The 19145-nt window shown below is 40.5% G+C and overlaps 1 protein-coding gene across 3 annotated transcripts in view; it reads right to left on the bottom strand.

The window, feature by feature from the left end:
• Positions 1–19145, bottom strand: part of ERBB4 (erb-b2 receptor tyrosine kinase 4) — a 2224949-nt gene that overhangs the window by 1427594 nt on the left and 778210 nt on the right. For all 3 annotated transcript variants that reach the window (XM_085648582.1, XM_085648584.1, XM_085648585.1), the window contains exon 2: positions 18113–18264. In XM_085648582.1, coding sequence (XP_085504708.1) covers positions 18113–18264 — 152 coding nt within the window. The remainder of the gene's footprint in view (positions 1–18112; positions 18265–19145) is intronic.

Here is a 19145-nt window from a genome sequence, read left to right as displayed (position 1 = left end):
CTCAACAGATAAACAAATGCTATGTCAGGCATTGCTTCCCCAGGGCTGCTTTGTTGAGTAAAATTGAATATGCCTTGGGCTGAAGTTCGATATGCCCCCCAATTCCCAGCCCATAAACACCCACATATGGCCAGGTTTGATGGAGAAGTGAGGTGAATGGGGTTGAGAGGGATCTCTCTTAAAGAGGGAGTCCTCAGTCAATTACCTCTTGACCCTGAGTCCTGTTGACAGCTAAAGGGTCCTGCAAGACAACTTTCACTAAAGTGGAATTCAGGAACCTTTATAAACTAGAGATAGACTAATATAATATTTGAATCTGGCACATTTCTTGAATTGCATTTTTTATCACTTCAGTGACTACACCCCAAAAACACAATGTCCATAAAATAATTAACTGTTGAATAGGACAAAAAAGCCCCGTGTAGATAGCCTATGTTGCTATAAATGAAGCAGCATTTTAGAATACAGTCAATTGAACCATGTGCATGAGAGGCTTTTGAACAGTGCGCATTCTGAGCGGATGTCCTTGGAGGTGTTCTCGAATGTGATGAGCTAAGCAGAGGAGGCCCAGTGAGGTACAGTAATTGCCTAGAATTCCACAAGTAGTCTAAGAAGGTAGGCCAAGATAGGCCGCACGTTTCCTGGGTACACACACTGGATGGCTATCTTCTCTCCTGTTTTATACCTAAGGCAAATGCTTTGTGTTTAATTGTTTGAGGTAGTGAACAAGTACAATTAGTTAAATAAATTTATGCATGACAAGTTAAATCATGCCGACACTAGACGACTTTCTAGCAAGAAGGACAAAATTAAGCTAAGGGAAGACACAGCAATATATTATTATGTTGCGATCACCTGCATCCCCTGATTTCCTAAGCAGACTGATTTCAGAAAAGGCTCCACTCCTCAGTGATGGTGATTACACAAACTAGCATAATAATGGGGGTTCCAAGATCCCACAGCATTAAGTCTTTGCTACGGTGCACATGAAGTCCATAGCGCAGCTGCAGGTAATCTTCAACAAAGATTACACACATAGGGGGAGCGCTGTATAATTGTTACAGTACCATACAATACAATACTGTCTCACATTTGACTGTGGGCTCTTAAGGTCTGACTTGACAGGACAGCTGTCTGCCTCATTCCTTGTTACAATTGTTTTAAAGTGTAAATAAAGCGGCTTTGGCTCTAACAGGAGCCGACTCGCTCTCTCACATAATGCTATTGGCTGTTATTGGCATCATGCCGCCTCTAATGAAGTGCCGAAATTGCACTAGGGACTATTTCACATGTCAAAAGCACACTCAGTCATCACATATTACTTTTTAGGTCTCGCCTGACCCAGCGCATGCGCTGGTCTGGCGAGACTTATTGAGAGGGCTCTAAAAAGTGCTACGAGGCCAGCCTAGAGCTACAGTGCATGTGCGCGGGCGTGCGCACCGCGCTTTTCCGGCATTACTTTCACTTTCGCGGCCGCACGGGCGCTTTGACGTTAGATCGCGATCACTTTCACTTTTGCGGCCGCATAGCCAATAGGTCTCGCTTTTGGAACCTTATAAGTATTTAGTTATGCAACTGTTGCATGGCTAAACACTTATAAGGTCCCAAAGGCGAGACCTATTGGCTATGCCAATGCTCGTTTTCATCCTATGGATGAATTGTGTACAGAAAGCAATCTTTTTTCATTTTGTTCGCTCACTCCAGTAATCTTTTTAAATGAGTCAGTCAGGTATGAAAATATTTCCCAGACTTAAGCTTGGTTGTTTAGTCTAAAAAGACCTCAGGCCGAACCAGAGCCAAGTTTCTGAACAGTGGCGGCTGGCATCTACAGGGGGGGGGGAGGGGAAAATAAAATTAAAAAAATTAAAACATATCTGAATGCGGCGTCCTCTGGTCCTCTTCTCACCACCGGAACTGGAAGCAGCAACTCCCTTGACCAACCAGGGCACTGCTCACATGTCTTAAGATAGCTGGGTTCGAGCTGTTTAAAGTGTGCATGTGTGGCTGGCCATCTGAAGACGGTTGGGTAAAAAGACATGCACACTTTAAACACTGCCATATCATTCCACCCTCCTCCCTGCTGAATGACATACTGCTGTCACTCAGCAGTAGCCCTGCCCCTGCCCCTGCCCCCGTCCTGATGCTCTATTGTGGACGGGGGAAAGAAAAATAAAATGGTAATAAATCACCATTTTATTTTTGGGGGGGTTTAGAGTGATTTTAAGTGGGGCGATGCTCGTCTGCTCCAACGGAGGTGCCGCCCCTGTTATTGAATCGAGCCTCGCTTGAATCTTTGGTGGCTCACCCACCTCTAAGTACTAACAATGATTATCTGAGGCACTGAAAGCCATTTCCATTTTCAGTGGATGCTGAGAAAGTATTCAGATAGATTATTTCTGTATGTGCTTGTATGTTTGGAAAAATAATGTAAAACTGCTGTAGGGTGGTTATGAATATTTCACTTTGTCTGATCCCAGACTTTGTTGAAGGGCAAAAGAAGGTGATTGTGCTAATTCCACTATTAATTTTATGTGGTTGATCTAATTCTGTCATGCCATCGAGGTGATATGATAACTGTTCATAATTAATAGCTGTCAAACCTGGTCAATATCTTCTTCTTATCATTAATTAATAAGAGTTAATTACTCTTTGTAAGAGACCGAGAAAGACAAATACCTTCTTTTTCAATTTGCATTCATCTGCATTCCACACCAGAAGGAGCACTCACTTCTTTCATCACGTTTAGGAAGTTACAGGTGCCTCCCACCCACATCTCTCTAAAAGTATGCTATTAAAAATTAAACAGGTAAATGTGCCATAACAATTATTGTTTTTTGTACATCAAAATTCTGCACAAAACTACCACCGAATGGCAAGATTTCAAATTATTTACGCTGATAATTCTGGAAGATAAGCCAGGATTTTTAGAAGGAGCCACAAAAGGAGGATGGGGGAGAGCTCGCTTTTAGATTCAGAGTATGGTTGTCTGAAGGGATTCCCTGCCCATAAAGGTGGGTGAAGTTTCTTAACATCGATGAGGACCGGTTTGTTAGGCTCCGCCCACACAACTGGGCTATTTTTCAGCCCCACCTAATTCTCTGACTGGAAACAGCATCAGAGTAGTTTAGCCGCGAATGGGGCGGGACAAGGAGATTCGAGCTCTTAAGTCAGATCAAGTGTGGGGCTGGGGCCACCGCACTCTTGCTGAAATGAAAAGTGAACTCATTCGGCAGAGGAGATGGCGGATGGTGCAGAAGGGAACATACTGAAAGTGTAGAGGCTCAGATGGTAATGTGTGCCAAGTGACAAAAGCCCTCTTACTGCCCCTCTCAGCACAAGAAATAGTATGTGACCTTTAATTCACAGTTTTAATGCTTTTAGTCTGCAGATAAATGTTTTTTAGGGTTAAGGGGTGAGTAGAGGTAAAGGAGGGTAAGGGTTATTTTAGGGTTTAGTGGTGGATGCATGTAAAGAGAGTAAGGGTGAGTTTAGGCTTAAGGAGTAGATAGAGTTAAAAGGTATAAGGGCAATTTTTAGGGTTTAGGGGTGGAAAGAGGAAAAGGGGGTAAGGGTAATTTTAGGGTTAGCTGGTGGGTAGAGCTGAAGGAAGATCAGGGAGAGTTTATAGTAAAGTGTTAGGTAGAGGTAAAGGTTGATTTCAGGGTTAAGGGTAGGTAGAGGTAAAGGGGTAAGAGGGATTTTAGGGTTAAGGGGTGGGTAGAAGGGTTTGTTAGTGCTCAGAGGAGAGTAGAGGTAGGTAAGGGATTTTAACAAACAAAAATCTGGTGGGGCATGGGTAACCACCCCCCAAAAAAGCACTCTAAATAGGGGGTTTGGGGGTCAAACCACACCAAAATAAGAGGGTCTGGGGATAGATCTATCTATCTATATATATATAGATATCTATCTATATATATTTATATATAGATAGATATCTATATATACATAGATATATAATTTTAAAAAGCTAACAAATGCAGAGTAAAAAAATATAAACTTGAGGAGGTTAAACTTGCTTTCTCGCTTTGTTAAGGAAGTAATTTTTGTTACTCTAATTGTGGAATAAAGGCTTGAGAAATAAAAACCACAGAACAAAGGCACGTGGAGTAAAAGCTTGCGGACTAATGCCTTATATTCCTAGAAACAGTTGCTCAATGTTGCGAAAGGCCACTGAAGGTGCCAAAGTTTAAATAGAAACTATGGGCCTGATTTAGATTTCGGGGGAAGGGTTACTCCATCGCAACGGTGATGGATATCCTGTCCGCCAAAATCTAAATCCCTATAGGAAATAATGGCAATTAGATTTTGGCGGATTGGATATTCGTCACTGTTGTGACAGAGTAACCCATCTGCCGAAATTTAAATCAGGCCCTATATAAAGTATCTAGCCATGACACTGTCTGCCAATTAAAGCTTTACATTTCCCATAGGCCGTGGCGAAATTTTTATTATGCCAGAGTAATTTCAGTAATTACTCATTCTTGTGATGCGAAATTAACAAAATTATGCGATTACACAAGCTTGAATAATGAAGAGCAATTTGGGGCAAAAATCCTTCAACAGGAGCACAGGAACAACAAACTGCGGCTGACTGCGACCCATAGAACTGGTGCTTGCGCGTCGCAAAGAGAGAGCCGAGCTTTGGTTTATATCGAAATATATGGGAGGAACAAAAATCATTGTATCATCAGATTAACCCTCATGATCTGCTAGGATTAAGAATGCGTCATTGGCTCTCTTAATTTTACATCATAAGAAAATGAAATTCAATTCATGCCACGCATGACAGGTAGAAAAGGATATCGAGTTATTTCTGCAGCCAAAGGATTTGATATATGGGGATAGTCATTTACATTGAAGAGTGACGTACCACATTTTTTCAAGTGATTTGCATAAAATCCAATAGTGACATCGATGAAACAAGCGCAGTAACCACTGGTACTGAATCCTGAAGAAGGCCTAGCCGAAACGCGTTGGTTTTCAACATATGTTACCAGTTTCTGCATATTTGGTCTTTAAGACATGTCATCAATTTTTGCTGTACATAATTGTGTAAATAAATCACTGTCAGACTATAAATCATTAATCATATCGAATCATTAATTATGCTAGCAGAGACAGTGAATTATCATGTTTACTGCATTGATTTCCTGAAGAAAAATATATTTCTGGCTTGAATCTATTGTATTAATCATTCAGATGTATATGTAAATATGGTTCTAATTCTAATTATATTGTTGGGACTGTATATTTAATTTTTTTACTCGTGAAGTCTATATGTAAAATAAAAAAATAAAAATTTCCTTAAAAACATAAAAAGAATATTACTAAATAAAATATTCATTCTAATGACACAGTTGTGATGATATCTATAATTGTATCATGTGCATGTATATGTAAAGTTCATATGCCCGTCGATAGTAAATAGCACTGTGCCCGGTGTTTTTTGTCTTTCCAAATACTGAGCACAAACATAGCCAAAAGAGATTGATAGTTAATGAGGGGAAAGTGCTGCACCTGAATTGGACCCAATAGGTCCCATACAATGAGAGGAGTAGGAAAGGGATGGAGGTGCAGTGAGAGGAGGCCAGTCTTCTAGCTTCATTAGCCCCATACCCACTTATCGGATAGCTGATACTTTTCGCTTTTGTGTAATTTGGAGTTTGACACTGTAATAAAGTACTTTCCTTAACTAAAGAGGAGCACTGGGCTGGAAATTCATCATTTTGTGCTGCTAGGTGTTCTTTGAGCTCTGAGCTTGTAGTACCCCACCCTAACCTGCCTGAGAATCCTGTAACTGCTTACCATCTCTATCACTGACAGTTAAGAGCTGAAGGCACTGTACCTGTTCCAGTTGGCAGTGCCATAGTAGGACAGACCCCGGGTCAGTGGAGGAAAAAGACTCCAGGCCACAAGATTATGGCCCAGGGGTGTCCTGTTTGTCTAGTGCCGCCCCCTAAATTGCATCTGAAAGGGAAGTATCTCAGCATGGAACCTGATTACCAGCCACATAATGAGCAAGGACACGTGAGCTTAAGATACATGCTGCTATAAAACAACCTTCATGATGTGGGCAATATGGCCCCTTAACATGCTGCCTATGGACCAAGCCACCCCATTACCACAACAATTCAAAATATGTTGTTCAGCGGAAGCTTGGCATAAAAATATGAGATCACTACTGTATGATGCAACCTTCATTCCAAGTGTAAATATGCAGTGGCAATGATGTATGAAAAGTAACGTTTCCTCAATGAGGTACAGTCCCAAATGAGACCAAATATTGGAGAGTTCTTATGTCTTTGTTTACATTTTCTCCTATAAAATCAAATCTATTCTGCTCTTTTTTAAGCTTTTCCAGACCATCGCCTACTAAGGGTACTATATGCTCAGGACCAGACTACCTCTATCACAGTCATACACAGAACAGCAGTTGAGATGCAAAGAGGAAGGAAGTAGACAACAAAGCCTTACAGAAGCAAATGATTGGACGCTGGCTCATAGAGGTCGATTATTGGTGGAAGACTGAGGATTCTTGTGGATGGGGGGGGGGGGGGTCAGTCTCTAGTTCGTATAGATGTTGAATGAGGTAAACAGAAAATAAATGAATGTCTTGGGGAATATCGGAGTAAGAGTACTTGGTCAAGATTTAGACTATAACGACAAAAGAAAGCATCAATTCATGGAACGACAAATACCCGTACTAGTATATTTGAGGCCCAATTCAAAATCAAACAACGTTCGGGACTCATATTGTGATCTCACTTTCTAGGTGCGCTATTCCCTTTATAATCTCTTCTCATCCTTCCATTAAATGTAGAGATTTTAAAAGCATACATCCTTTGGCCATTATCTTAATACGGGCAGTTATCAAAAAGGCATAATGTTTGCATCCTTATACCATTTTCAATAAAATGAAAGTCTTCAATAATGGAAAAATCTAGAAGGATTCTGGATAATTCTACACCTCCAAGCCCTAAGCTCTGCTCGTCTCTGCTGCCTGCACCCTGATCACCCCATGTGGAACAAGAAGCCATATCAGCACGAAGTGGACATTAATTCTTAATACAATGTCCCTTTTTAGAACGGCCTGATTGGAGCAGGGGATCCAGGAGAGTAAGGTGTATGCTTTTGTATCGGTTTTCTCTCTCGCTCTATCTTCTGTAAAACCAGTGCTGAAAATACATGGCAGGCCTATGAATGCCATGGGGCTCTGCCTTAGGGTGGATACAAAGATGTCCTTCAAATTCAGCAGAGCTGGCAGCAATGGAGCGAGGATGATAAAGACAACACATAATTAGACATATGATCATGTTGCCTTCACTTTTCCAGGTTCCTTCCTGCTTACAGGCATTGCAGTGGAAGTTAGGTTTGCTGCATGTCATGAACACTGACAGTATCTCCCATTCAACACCCGGGCCACTGTTACCGCCACATCCTCAGCATGTCAGAAATGACAGTCGCTATTGCCCTTTCACCCATCCCTTCCAAGTGTTTTTTCCACTCTCTCTTATCCCTTGCTTACGTTTCAGGTATCTGCAATGCACCCACAGGTTCAAAGAATGAACTTGGCCATAACTGGACAATTCCACTCACCACTTCCCTTGGATAGGTGACTTTCACTCATTAATGTAAGTGACGGGCAGACAATATTTAACCATACTAATTCACAGTTGGAATTATCTAAAGTGCAGGTCCGACATTCTTTTTAGTTTAGAAACTTCCAATGCAGGAGAAACTTTGGTTGAGGGGAGCTAAATGTGTTGTTGTTAATCTAACAGTGTTTTATATGTATGTTTCTATGTATGTGGTATTTGTGCCGTGCGAATCTAGCATCAAAGGCAGCAGTGCGCGGTACTGGATCGTAGGCAAAGGTTCAGCCAATGTGTGATTGAAAGGGTACCTCACTTCCAAGAGTGAAAATGACTGGTACTGCCTTGTGATGAGGCCTATCTTCAGCTTTTTGCTAAATTGAAGTGAGGTTAGGGTAGTCCTGCAGGCTATATTGGAGCAGGGTTGGGACAGTCCTGAAGGATACAGGGATGTTGTTTGAAATCCTGATACATAGCTGGAGAAGATACGCTGCCTTGCTTATTAGGTTGAACCAACAAGACAGTGTATGCGCTGTCTGCTGTGAGGCATTTTGTGGCTTATCATGTACATTGAGGGGCTTGGAGCATGCCCACTGCTTGCCATTGCTTGGATTTCCTTGTCACTAATTTGTCTGCTTCATATTCATGCCCCAGCATCTCCACCTCGTGTTTCTACCTTCAATGGAGCATTGCCTCTTTGCCATGTGTGTGTTTGCCTTGATTTTGTGCTGAATGTTAGTAAAATACATTGTTCTTTTTGTGTAAGCACTCACAGAGAGTGCATGTCTTTTCAAGCCATCTCCTCATGTACTTCTCTCCCCCTCATTCAGCTGTCTGTCCCTGTGTGCTTCTCCCCACCCCAATCCCTGGGTGCTCGCTGATGTGCTGTTCCATGTTGCATCCCCACACCGCTCTCCCTTGTGTTGCTTCAATGTGCCCCTGCCCTCCACCATGTTACTTCTGCATCTCCCACTCTCCCACTGTTGCTTTCAAATCCCCCCATCCAATCTGTGATGCTTTCAGGTTCCCATCCTTCCCTGTGTTGCTTCTGTGGCCCCTGCTCTTATTTATGGTACTTCCAACTCCCCTTGCTGTTTACGTCCCTGTTGCTTCTACCCCTTAGTTTCTCTGATCACTCACACAATATCCTGGGAAGCAATATCGTTGACAAAAACATTGTGTCAAAAATAACTTTCACCACAATAATGTGCTCCCATAGTAATAACGGTAAGTAAAAATAAAAAATTTAGTCAACACTAATATTGACCAAAAATTGACAAAGATCATGGAATATAAATAGGGTTTAAAGTAGTAAATGTTAAATATTATTATATGAATGTAATGTAATGTAAATTACATATAGTGCACTAATATGTAATACTATATATATAAATATATATTTATATCCAATCAATCAATCAATCAATCAATCAATCAATCAAACATTTGTAAAGCGCACTCATACCCGCGAGAGTCTCAAGGCGCTGGGGGGGGAGGCTGCTACTGATCGAACAGCCAGGTCTTGAGTGTTCTCCTGAAGGTCAGCAGGTCTTGGGTCTGTCGTAGGCTCAATGGTAGGGTGTTCCATGTTTTGGCGGCGAGGTGGGAGAAGGATCTCCCGCTGGTGGTAGTTCTTTGGATGCGCGGAACGGTGGCAAGTGAGAGGTCGGCAGAGCGTCGCTGGCGGTTGGGGATGTAGGAGAGTTGATTGTTGAGGTAGGCAGGGTCGGTCTTGTGGAGTGCCTTGTGTGCGTGGATGAGGAGCCTGAAGGATATCCTCTTGTTGACGGGGAGCCAGTGCAGCTTTCTCAGGTGAGGGGTGATGTGGCTGTGGCGTGGTATGTCGAGGATCAGTCGTGCTGAGGCGTTTTGGATGCGTTGTAGTTGTTTGATGAGCTTGGTCGGGGCTCCCGCGTAGAGGGCGTTTCTGTAGTCAAGTCTGCTGCAACACAGTTGTCCGGTAGTTCGGGGCTTCAGGCATGCGGCGGTCCTGCGCGGGTACCGTCTACTCACGTAATTACAAACAGCGTATTTTCTCCTTCTAGAAAAAACAGCGCAGGACACTTCAAGATGCTTGATGCTTATTTAATGCATTACGAAAGCCTCCTACCGACGCGTTTCGCCAATTACTGCTTGGTCACGTAATTGGTGAAACACATCGGTAGGAGGCTTTCGTAATGCATTAAATAAGCATCAAGCATCTTGGAGTGTCCTGCGCGTTTTTTTCTAGAAGGAGAAAATACGCTGTTTGTAAATATATATTTATATAAACACACTGACACATACATATTATATATGTGTTTAGATTTATATAAACGCATATATATTCATATATATGTAGTATAAAAAATATAAATATTTATTTTACTTTATTTGATACTTTAAATTTAGTATCATGGAAATATATATAACAATCAATAAATTATTTGTTTTACCTCATATTTTATATATTTTGAATTTATTAACATGAAAACATACATGTATATATAAACATTCATAGTAATAAATTAAATATATAAATAAAATCAATATAATGTTAAATAAATATATGTATTAATTATGTTACACTATATAACATACATAAACAATAAAACCATAACAAATGTAAATAAATCAATAAGACAACATATATAATTAATGTAGATAATAAATCAAAAATTCAAAGTAGAGAAATGCAAAAACAAAATTTACAACAAAAACACCTATCAACATTACCATAAATGTAAAAATAAAACGTAAAATATTAAATGCTATCAAATCTATTTAAGCAATGTTATGAAAACTATTGGTGTCTAAGAATATTTAATATATTATTCCTACTCTAGTTATGCAATATTAGGGAAAATGTTGTTACTATTCCCACTTCAGACTCTGCAACAGTAGGGAAAGCACTGAATTTATGTTGGGGGAAATGTACTATCCCTCTCCGAACAGTACAACAGTAGGATAAGTGTTGAGCTTTAGAGGGGTAAAGTGTACTATTCCCATTGCAGTCCATGCAACAGTAGGGAAAGAGCTGGATTTCGGAGGGGAGGGGGGGGGGGGATTTACTTTTCCTATTAAAAACAGTAAAACAGTAGGGAAAGTCTGAACTGCAAAGAGGTTAATTTTCCTAATGTAGTCCAAGCAAGAGCAGGGAAATACTTCACTTCAAACACATTAAATATATGGGTAGCCCCATGAATGAAAAAAAATGTACACTCTTAATTTAAAAGCTATTAGTTAACATATATATATGTATAGAAAAATTTAAAACAATCGATTTACATAATTACTATTCAATAACAAAATTAATTAATTTCTATTCAATTATTAACTTCCCACACTGTACCCCTATAAACCTAGCAGCCTCCACCTAAAATATAATTTTAAAAAATAACTATATCATAACTTGCATATTTAAAATGAATGCAATAATTAGGAATTAATAATTGTTAATTATCGGCTAATTACCTTCCCACCATAGTCACCTACAAACCTAGAAGGCTGCAACTAAAATAAATAAAATTAAATAAGTATTCCACAATTTACATATTTGAAATGTAATTAAATAATTAATTTGCAAATAATAATTGATAGTTAATTACTTAGTTGACTTCCTACCATATACCCCTACAAACATAGCATTCCGTACTCAAATATACATAAACCAGTTTTTCATACTTTACATAATTAAAAATGTATTACAATAATCAATTATTTATTACTTAACTTCACTGCCTATACCACTACAAACCTAGAAAACTGCAATTAAAATATGAGTAAAATAACTAAGTATTCCATAAATTACATAATTAAAAAGGAAAGAAAGAATTGATAATTATTATTTCATTATCTTACCTCCCTACAAACAGACCGCAACTTATAGCAAAAATAAATCAGTATTGATCAAATTACAAAATAAATATCAGTCATGTAATTAAATGTATTATATAATTCTTAATTATGTATTACTAATTAACTTCCCACCCTATCCCCTATAAACCCAATTTAGTGCACTATAAATTACTATAAAAAAATTCATAGAAAAATTCTAAATCTCTAACAAAACAAAGCAGCAGCTTCTTTTTGGAGGCACACACATGCGTGATGCGCACACCCACAGAATGACAAGGGCAGCCACATAAAAGTTTTTTTCATTTTGTTTCCACAAGGATGCTGCGCAGCATGTCTAAAAACCATTGGCAGAGCCAATAGCTCACAAAGGTGAGACCTAGTGGCTTTGCCAATGCTTGTTCTTTTTTGCATTTCTTCGTCTCGAGTCGAATGATGTCCTGGCTGCGGGAGTACAGAGACACCACAGATGACGTGCTTGCTTGTAAGCTAGATAGGCAGGGTGCTGACCATGATGACTTTGTAGATAATGCAGAAAGAAAAAAACATTGAGAGGGTTTCGGCTGCCATCTGAAAAAATGACACTGTGACAACGCAGTTCACAGCTAGCATCAATCTCATGGAGAATTCACCGCTTGCTCTGTGTATGTTAAAAGGATAGATACAATTTTAGCTGTATAACTTGTACTTTTTGCTTTACAGAAGTAAATGAAGTGACATAGCAACCCACACCGAGTAAATACATAGTAAAGAAAAGAGAACAATCACGAATACTGAAATGCACACCGAACCCTACATTTACAAGGCTCCTCTCTCGTATATTGGACAAGCAGATGATAAATGTTCAACCTGGATGATTTTTAGAAAGATTCGAATTGCTGTAAGCAAATGGAAAGTAAATAGAAAACATACATTTTTAAAAAGTTTGAGTGAGGGTTCTGAAAATGAAAGAACTTGGTTGGGGTATAGCGCACTTCCACCACTGTTATGGACTATTAATGACGTAGGCTGGCCAGAAAGAGTGTTTCTGCCCAATACAGATGAGCAGCAGTGTGGTTTATACCTTGCCTGTCCGTCTCAGAGCCTTCTTGTCCTATGTCAGTGCTTCATTGGCACAGAGTCAGAGTTTCCTTCCCTACAGGCCATCACGTCGGTGTCTGTCATCCGTCCCAACGCTTTTTAGGTCTCGCCTGACCCAGCGCATGTGCTGGTCTGGCGAGATGTTTTGAGAGGGCTCCAAAAAGTGCTACCAGGCCAGCCTAGAGCTACAGTGCATGTGCGCAGGCGCGCGCGCCGCACTTGACCGCGATTACTTTCACTTTCGCGGCCGCACGGCCGCTTTGATGTTTGATTGCGATCACTTTCACGACCGCACGGCTGCTTGGCATAGCCAATAGGTCTCACTTTTGGGACCTTATAAGAATTTAGTTATGCAACTGTTGCATGGCTAAAAACTTCCCAAAGGCGAGACCTATTGGCTATGCCAATGCTTGTGTTTCCTTGTCCTCCTGGTCATGTGTCACCTCTTTAGTGTCTATGTCATCCATCCCAGTGTCTTTGCTTCTATGACCTGTGTCATTGTACCCCATGCCCAGTGCCCAGGTATCCCAGTGGCAGTATCTGAGGACGCCTGCTGGTTTGTCTGTGCTTAGGAGTTGCCCTCCTTGTTCTGCCTCATGGTCTCCATGCTCCTAGGCATCATTGTCCCAGTATTTCGGAGTGCCCGTGCCTTCTTCTTATACTGTCTATGTGGCTGTGCCAGTGTAAGTCTCCCTAGCTCAGTTCCCGTGATTCAGTATCACATGTTCCCACTTTCCATGTTTCAGTGTGACCGGTAGGTCTTCCTTTTCCAGTGCCCGTATTGTGGACAAATGTGTTAGTTCAGAAAGTGAGGCAGGGACCTGCTGGCAGTATGTCAAGAACAGTTTACCTCCAGCTTCAAATATCATCCTCCGTCTACGACTACTTCAAGTTATGTGTCAGATGAGTTTGGAGGACTCAGACCAGTACCCGGCCCCTGCCTCCAAGCCTATGATTAATGCAGCACTATGAGAAAATACATTGTCTTGTGGCTCAAATTATAAGCTAAACAGTAGTGGAAGGATTAGGCTGCAAAAAGGTCAGTTTTTTCCTTCGATGGGAACCTGTTTATTCTTGGGTCTCCTAAGAGGAGAATGTTGAGCGATAAATGGGATCACTGACAAAAATATGTGCACTTACGGCAAGATGCAATGGCTTTCAGACCTCACTGTCTGCTCCTCATATGAAAATACCACACAAAATACTGTAAATATGTTTTTTAAATAAAGCCCTGCTCATGCCATAACTCTTTTGAAGTATAGTGAAAAAATGTAGCATTTTACTTCTGTAAGAAAAAGAAAAATGAAAATCGGGACTGTGGGCCAGATGTAAGAAGCCTTTCCTTTTAATGGTTACAAAGGGTTCAATTAGCTGAATCAGGCCATTTGTGGCTGCAAGAATTCTGTTTCATATGTACAAACTAAACTGGAATTTGTCACTGAATTGCAATTCAGACTTAAGAGCAAATAACGAATCGGTACTTGGAAGGGGCATGTTTAGGGCATTCCTTCCAAATACCGATTCGCATTGGTATGCATTAATTTTTGGGGACCGTAGATTAATCTTAATCTATTAACACTACGTCAAAGGAGTAGTGAGCCATTTGCAAACAGGAAGGGGTTCCAGAGGGACTACTTCCCTTTACTGAATGTTGACAATTATTATTTTTTTTTTTAAATGAAACTTACAATTATCTTTTAAACATTCAATTTTTCTTTAAAGAAAACGGTTTGCATAAAAAAAGCTTTATTTAAAAGCAGTCACAGATATGGTAGTCTGCTGACCTCAACTTGCTACCATCTCTGTAATGGTGATAATTCCTAGTGGGTAGCAACTTGCAACTTACCTCATCAATAGTCATCATAAAGTAGGTCAAATGGAAATCTACAATTTGCAAACCGACCTATTAGCACAAATAACAACCAGCATTTTGCAACCATTTCTTAGTACATCTGGCCCTGTCGTCCTTGAACACAATAGTCTATTAACAGGTACACCATTGTAGGGACTACTCCTACTATGAAAAGGGTTGCCATAGGGAAGCATTGGTTTCCATGCCTCTGCTTGGTCTGATAAGAGGGCTCTTCCATAGTGTAATTACTTAATGCAAATGTAGAGCACATTAGTCACCCATTTACCTTACGAACCTTTCGAACAAACTCTAACGGCATTAGTAACTCATCAGTCGCACGTAATCACAGGTAATTACTGCGCTTTTGCAGCCCTCGTACATAATTATACAATTAGGAAACACAATATGTTGTGTACACCAACAACATTTGGAGGCCCTTATGTTTACAGATGAGCGTCTAACACAATTATACTGCTAAAATCTGTAGCTCAGTGCATATAATTAGCAGAAATGAAACACATTTTCTGATTTCGTTTAACAATACCAGGAGCTATTGGAGATTCACAACTTTAGAAACTCAACATTAAGTTTCTTGGATTTAAGTGTGCATTTTTGGTTGCTGTGCAAAGACATTTTCAAGCGTCAATTGACATAAGAACATGATTCACTCATCCAAATAAATAAATATAAATATTGCAAAGAATTTTTTTTAAAAAGTGACCTGTACAGAGAGTCGTGGAATTATTTCTAGGAATCTAAGTTTGAAAACCTCTACAACTCAAGAAGTAATCTCTAAAAATATTTCTTATCTTTATCTGCCAACACAATTGTATTAGAAAGAAAATTCATGTAGCTGTGGCATAGAACTGTTTTCTTCTCTCTGCCTCTGCTTTTGAATGTTGGCTATTGTTGTATACCCTACATCCTTTCCTTTTCGAGGCTCCTTCTCAGCTTTGAACACTGTCCTCCATATTGGAACCCTTGAGCCAGGGGGATGACCATCTGTCATGTCATTCAAACTCCCTATCTGTAAAGGCCAAGAGGCCCTGTCAGTCACTCTGGCATGTAGTAAGAACCAGGGTCACTTGTCTTATGAAAGAGCCAACCAGGAAACACAAAGAAGCTAATAGGGACTGCAAGGGAGTGTAGCTGCCAAATAGGCTTGTGTCTGTCTTCTTAGACACAAGACTAAACTAAAACAAACTCTCCTCACTTTCAAAAACCAGCCTAGAGCCTACAGAATCTGATGTTCCGTCTTGGGACAGATAATGTGATCTAGCGACTAAGGCTCTCACTAGAAGTGGCTCAGAAAATGGGCCAGATGTTCCTCATCCCTGGAGTTACCCCATACCGGTAATTCTGGGGTGGGGAAAACCTGGCCCATTATATGTTGGACCTGGGGGTACACTAAGAAATGAGGAAATAACAAGGGAATCTGTAAATCTGGGTCTAATTCTCCAGGTAATCCTGTAATTTCTCTGGATATTCACACATCCATTTCAGCTAAAAATCTCCATATTGGTCCAATTGGGGCGGTAACTGCTATTAACAGCCCCATCGGTATTAAGAGGCCACTTGCATTGAGGGCCTAAGTGGTTTGCTGAGAAATACGGAGATTTGGCTTCAGTGTCTAGATCCCTTACTTCACCGAATTTGGGAAAATTTGTAAGTAGTTTTAGTCCTGGTTCTCTTATTTGCTGGCGTGATGTGAAGTGAGAAACTGTCTTAGCAAAAGTAGTATATGTTTTTTACAAACTGTGGTTCTCAAGATTTATCTGACGTGCAATTACATTAATTTATGGCCAAAAATATCTTACTTAATCTTGAAATGTGATGTTTAAGCAAAAAAAAGAAAAAATGGATTTGTAGTGTGAACCTAACAGGAAGAAACCACAAACAAAGCAGAAATGCGATTTTTGAACTAAAACATTTTTTTCATCTGGATCCTAGGCAGTGATACAGTTCTAAATGACTGGGCATCTATAAATGATGTTGAGGGATCTGTGAGACTCCTGGTGCACATAGCATAAAAGTTCAAACAAAAGATTGATACTACAAAGCCCTCTCTAAATTAGTATTAAACCTGGGTGAAATTGTATTTGTCTTACACGAAATCCATGACATCTTGAAATTACACATCACAAGATTTTGTGCTATTTCTATTGCCTAGCGCTCATTTCGCATCCAAAAGTCTTGTGAGAGACCAGCAGGAGACTGGATAGCACAGAAAATGCCTTGCCAAGTATATTTTTTCCTCAAACCAGTGTCCTGGTGGTATCTTAAGAGATTTTTGTAACTGAGGCGCTCACTCAGGAAATAAAGATAATAATAAAAGGGGCCAAAAATACTGGCAAATCATATTTTGCTACAAAAGTGTAACTTTGAGAAATTTACAAAGAATTTCATGACGATTCAATAGAAAAAATAGGTGATTTCACTTAGCTCAACTAATAGCTGCGTAATTCTGTCTTGCACATAGTTTCTGGGGCCTTTGGATTTAATGAGAGCGAAGTGCTGGCCTGCTTCCAATGTCTGTGACTGGTCGGCAAGAGGATGTGTTTAATTGAGAACACTGTTGTGGTGGGCTTACCCTGCTTCCCTAAGACTGCCCAACATTATTAGACAAGCATTTGCAATGCAGGAGGTCTCGCATTATAGTTTGAGGTTCTGGTGTTGCAAATAATAATGCAACGCCAATGGCTCATACTTTCAGTAATGTGAGACCTAGTGCATTGCAAATGCTTGTGTAGTGAGCCAGGAACCAGTATTGCATATCTCAGTGTACTACCACAAACTGCTGCTAGAGATCCCTAGTGAGCAAGGCACCAGCATTGTATGTCTCGGTGCAGTACCACAAATTGCTCCTAGAGGTCCCTAGTGAGCAAGGCACCAGCACTGCATGTCTCGGCGCAGTACTGCAAGATGCTCCTAGAGGTCCCAGGTGAGCGAGGTACCAGCACTGTGGACCTCTTTTGGTCACATATGGTACTGCACCTGCAGAAGATATGGGAAATCCACCCTACCCATAATGCCTTGCATGCACAACAGTACTATGAGTACATTCAAATAGCTATGTCTATATATCCAATTAATAGCTTTGAAATCTGTCAAAAGAATTATTACATTAATTTCAGATTAGGTTGTGCTCTGTGTGGAGCTGATGAAAGGAAATTGATAGATGGTCTCATATAAATGTGAAATGTTCTAGTTAGTGAAGTAACCACTGACAGCCTAGCTTAGGACTAAGTGTGTGTCCTGATTGAAGCCTTTTAAGAAAATAGTGCCTTGAGGCTGTAATTAAAACCTAGGGAGTAACAACACATGTAACAAGGGGTGTCCTCATGGGAGATTACAAGAAGAGACAAGGTGGTACTAAGGAAAGACTACTAAGCCTATTGACCAATGAAAAAGAACCATTTACAAAGGAGAGGGACAGGAGCCAATTAAAAAGATAGGTGGAAAGTGGGCGGAGCTTTATGCACATATCCTGTCTACAGCATGTCTCAAAGAGACAGCGCAAGCGCTGCCTAGGTGAGACCTAAAGAACTGGACAGTTATTTGCTTGCCTATTTTGTGATTACGGCTTAGTTATCTGTTATGTCTAAGATTTCGTAGTTGTGCATCAGAACCTGTGTTCCATGTTCAATATCCTCCACAATGTTAATTTGGCATTGTGGAAACTGATTCAAATGTTGTGGTCCCACACTGTTGGTACCCGATCAGCAGCACAATGGATCAGAGGTGACCCCCTTACCTTGAGGAAAGACAAATCCCGGTTGTGGTCGATGCTGGTAATCTCCAGGTTTCCCATCACCACCTCGCAGTTCTCATAATTCTTGCGTAGGGCGCGGTACTGCTGCTCCAGATCAGACAAAGAGCTCAGCTCGTTCTCAGTGCCAGAGCATACTGTCGACCAAAAGAAGAGAACACCATTTTATAATATACACTGACAAATCAAGACATGCACCTTGTTAGAGGCGATCGGGCAATCCATGCTAGCACAGAATTCAAGATATATACAAAGAAAAACTCTTCTGTCCACTTTTCACACAGTCAATGAAGTCAAGCATATTGTGACTTGTGTTTAATAAAAATACCTTGAGATAACCTAGTTATTTTGGAGTTTCCTTAGCACCAAACCACATTGCCAATCGGTAGCCCAGATCCTCATGTGAACGTGCACAACCCATTTTCTTAGGAATTCAAATATGTTGCACATTTGCAGAGCAGAACATGAAATGCACAGTATGAGGAGCATGAATCCTTTGTAGATTATCTATGGAGCACGCGCGAGCAGGGGGACTGTGTAGAGAAGAGGCGACGTAAAATCTTTAAGTGCTTAGTGTGAGGAAGGACTGTGAGATTCGTTGAAGTGCATTGATGGAGAGTCAGCCTCAGATTTTATTTTGCAAGAGAGAGGACAGTGGTCATAGCTGAAAATTATGTTCGTAGTCATTCCTAACTTCTGGTGCTTGAACAGGAAAAGTGCAGCCTTCCTGTTTATCAATATTTTAATGAGTCTGCATCTGACGTGAGTGCGGGTATTGGCTCACAGATCATCCAATGTTTGGACACATGGGATTAGGGAGGTTTGGCTCCGTATCACCCAGCTCTGAGCTAGGCACATCACCTCAAACTGTGCCGTACTTGGAAATGCATGAGGAAGGTTATAGTTTCCACAATATGGCTACCCCTTCAAATAATAAAGAAACACTCCTGGACTGCATTTGATTAGGTGTGGGCAAAGTTGTTAGACCTGGCATCCTTGGTGTGGTTTACCACCTTAC

Source organism: Triturus cristatus, chromosome 3_2 (assembly GCF_964204655.1).
Source record: "Triturus cristatus chromosome 3_2, aTriCri1.1, whole genome shotgun sequence".
Taxonomy (NCBI): domain Eukaryota; kingdom Metazoa; phylum Chordata; class Amphibia; order Caudata; family Salamandridae; genus Triturus; species Triturus cristatus.
This window is presented reverse-complemented; position numbering and strand designations above follow the sequence as displayed.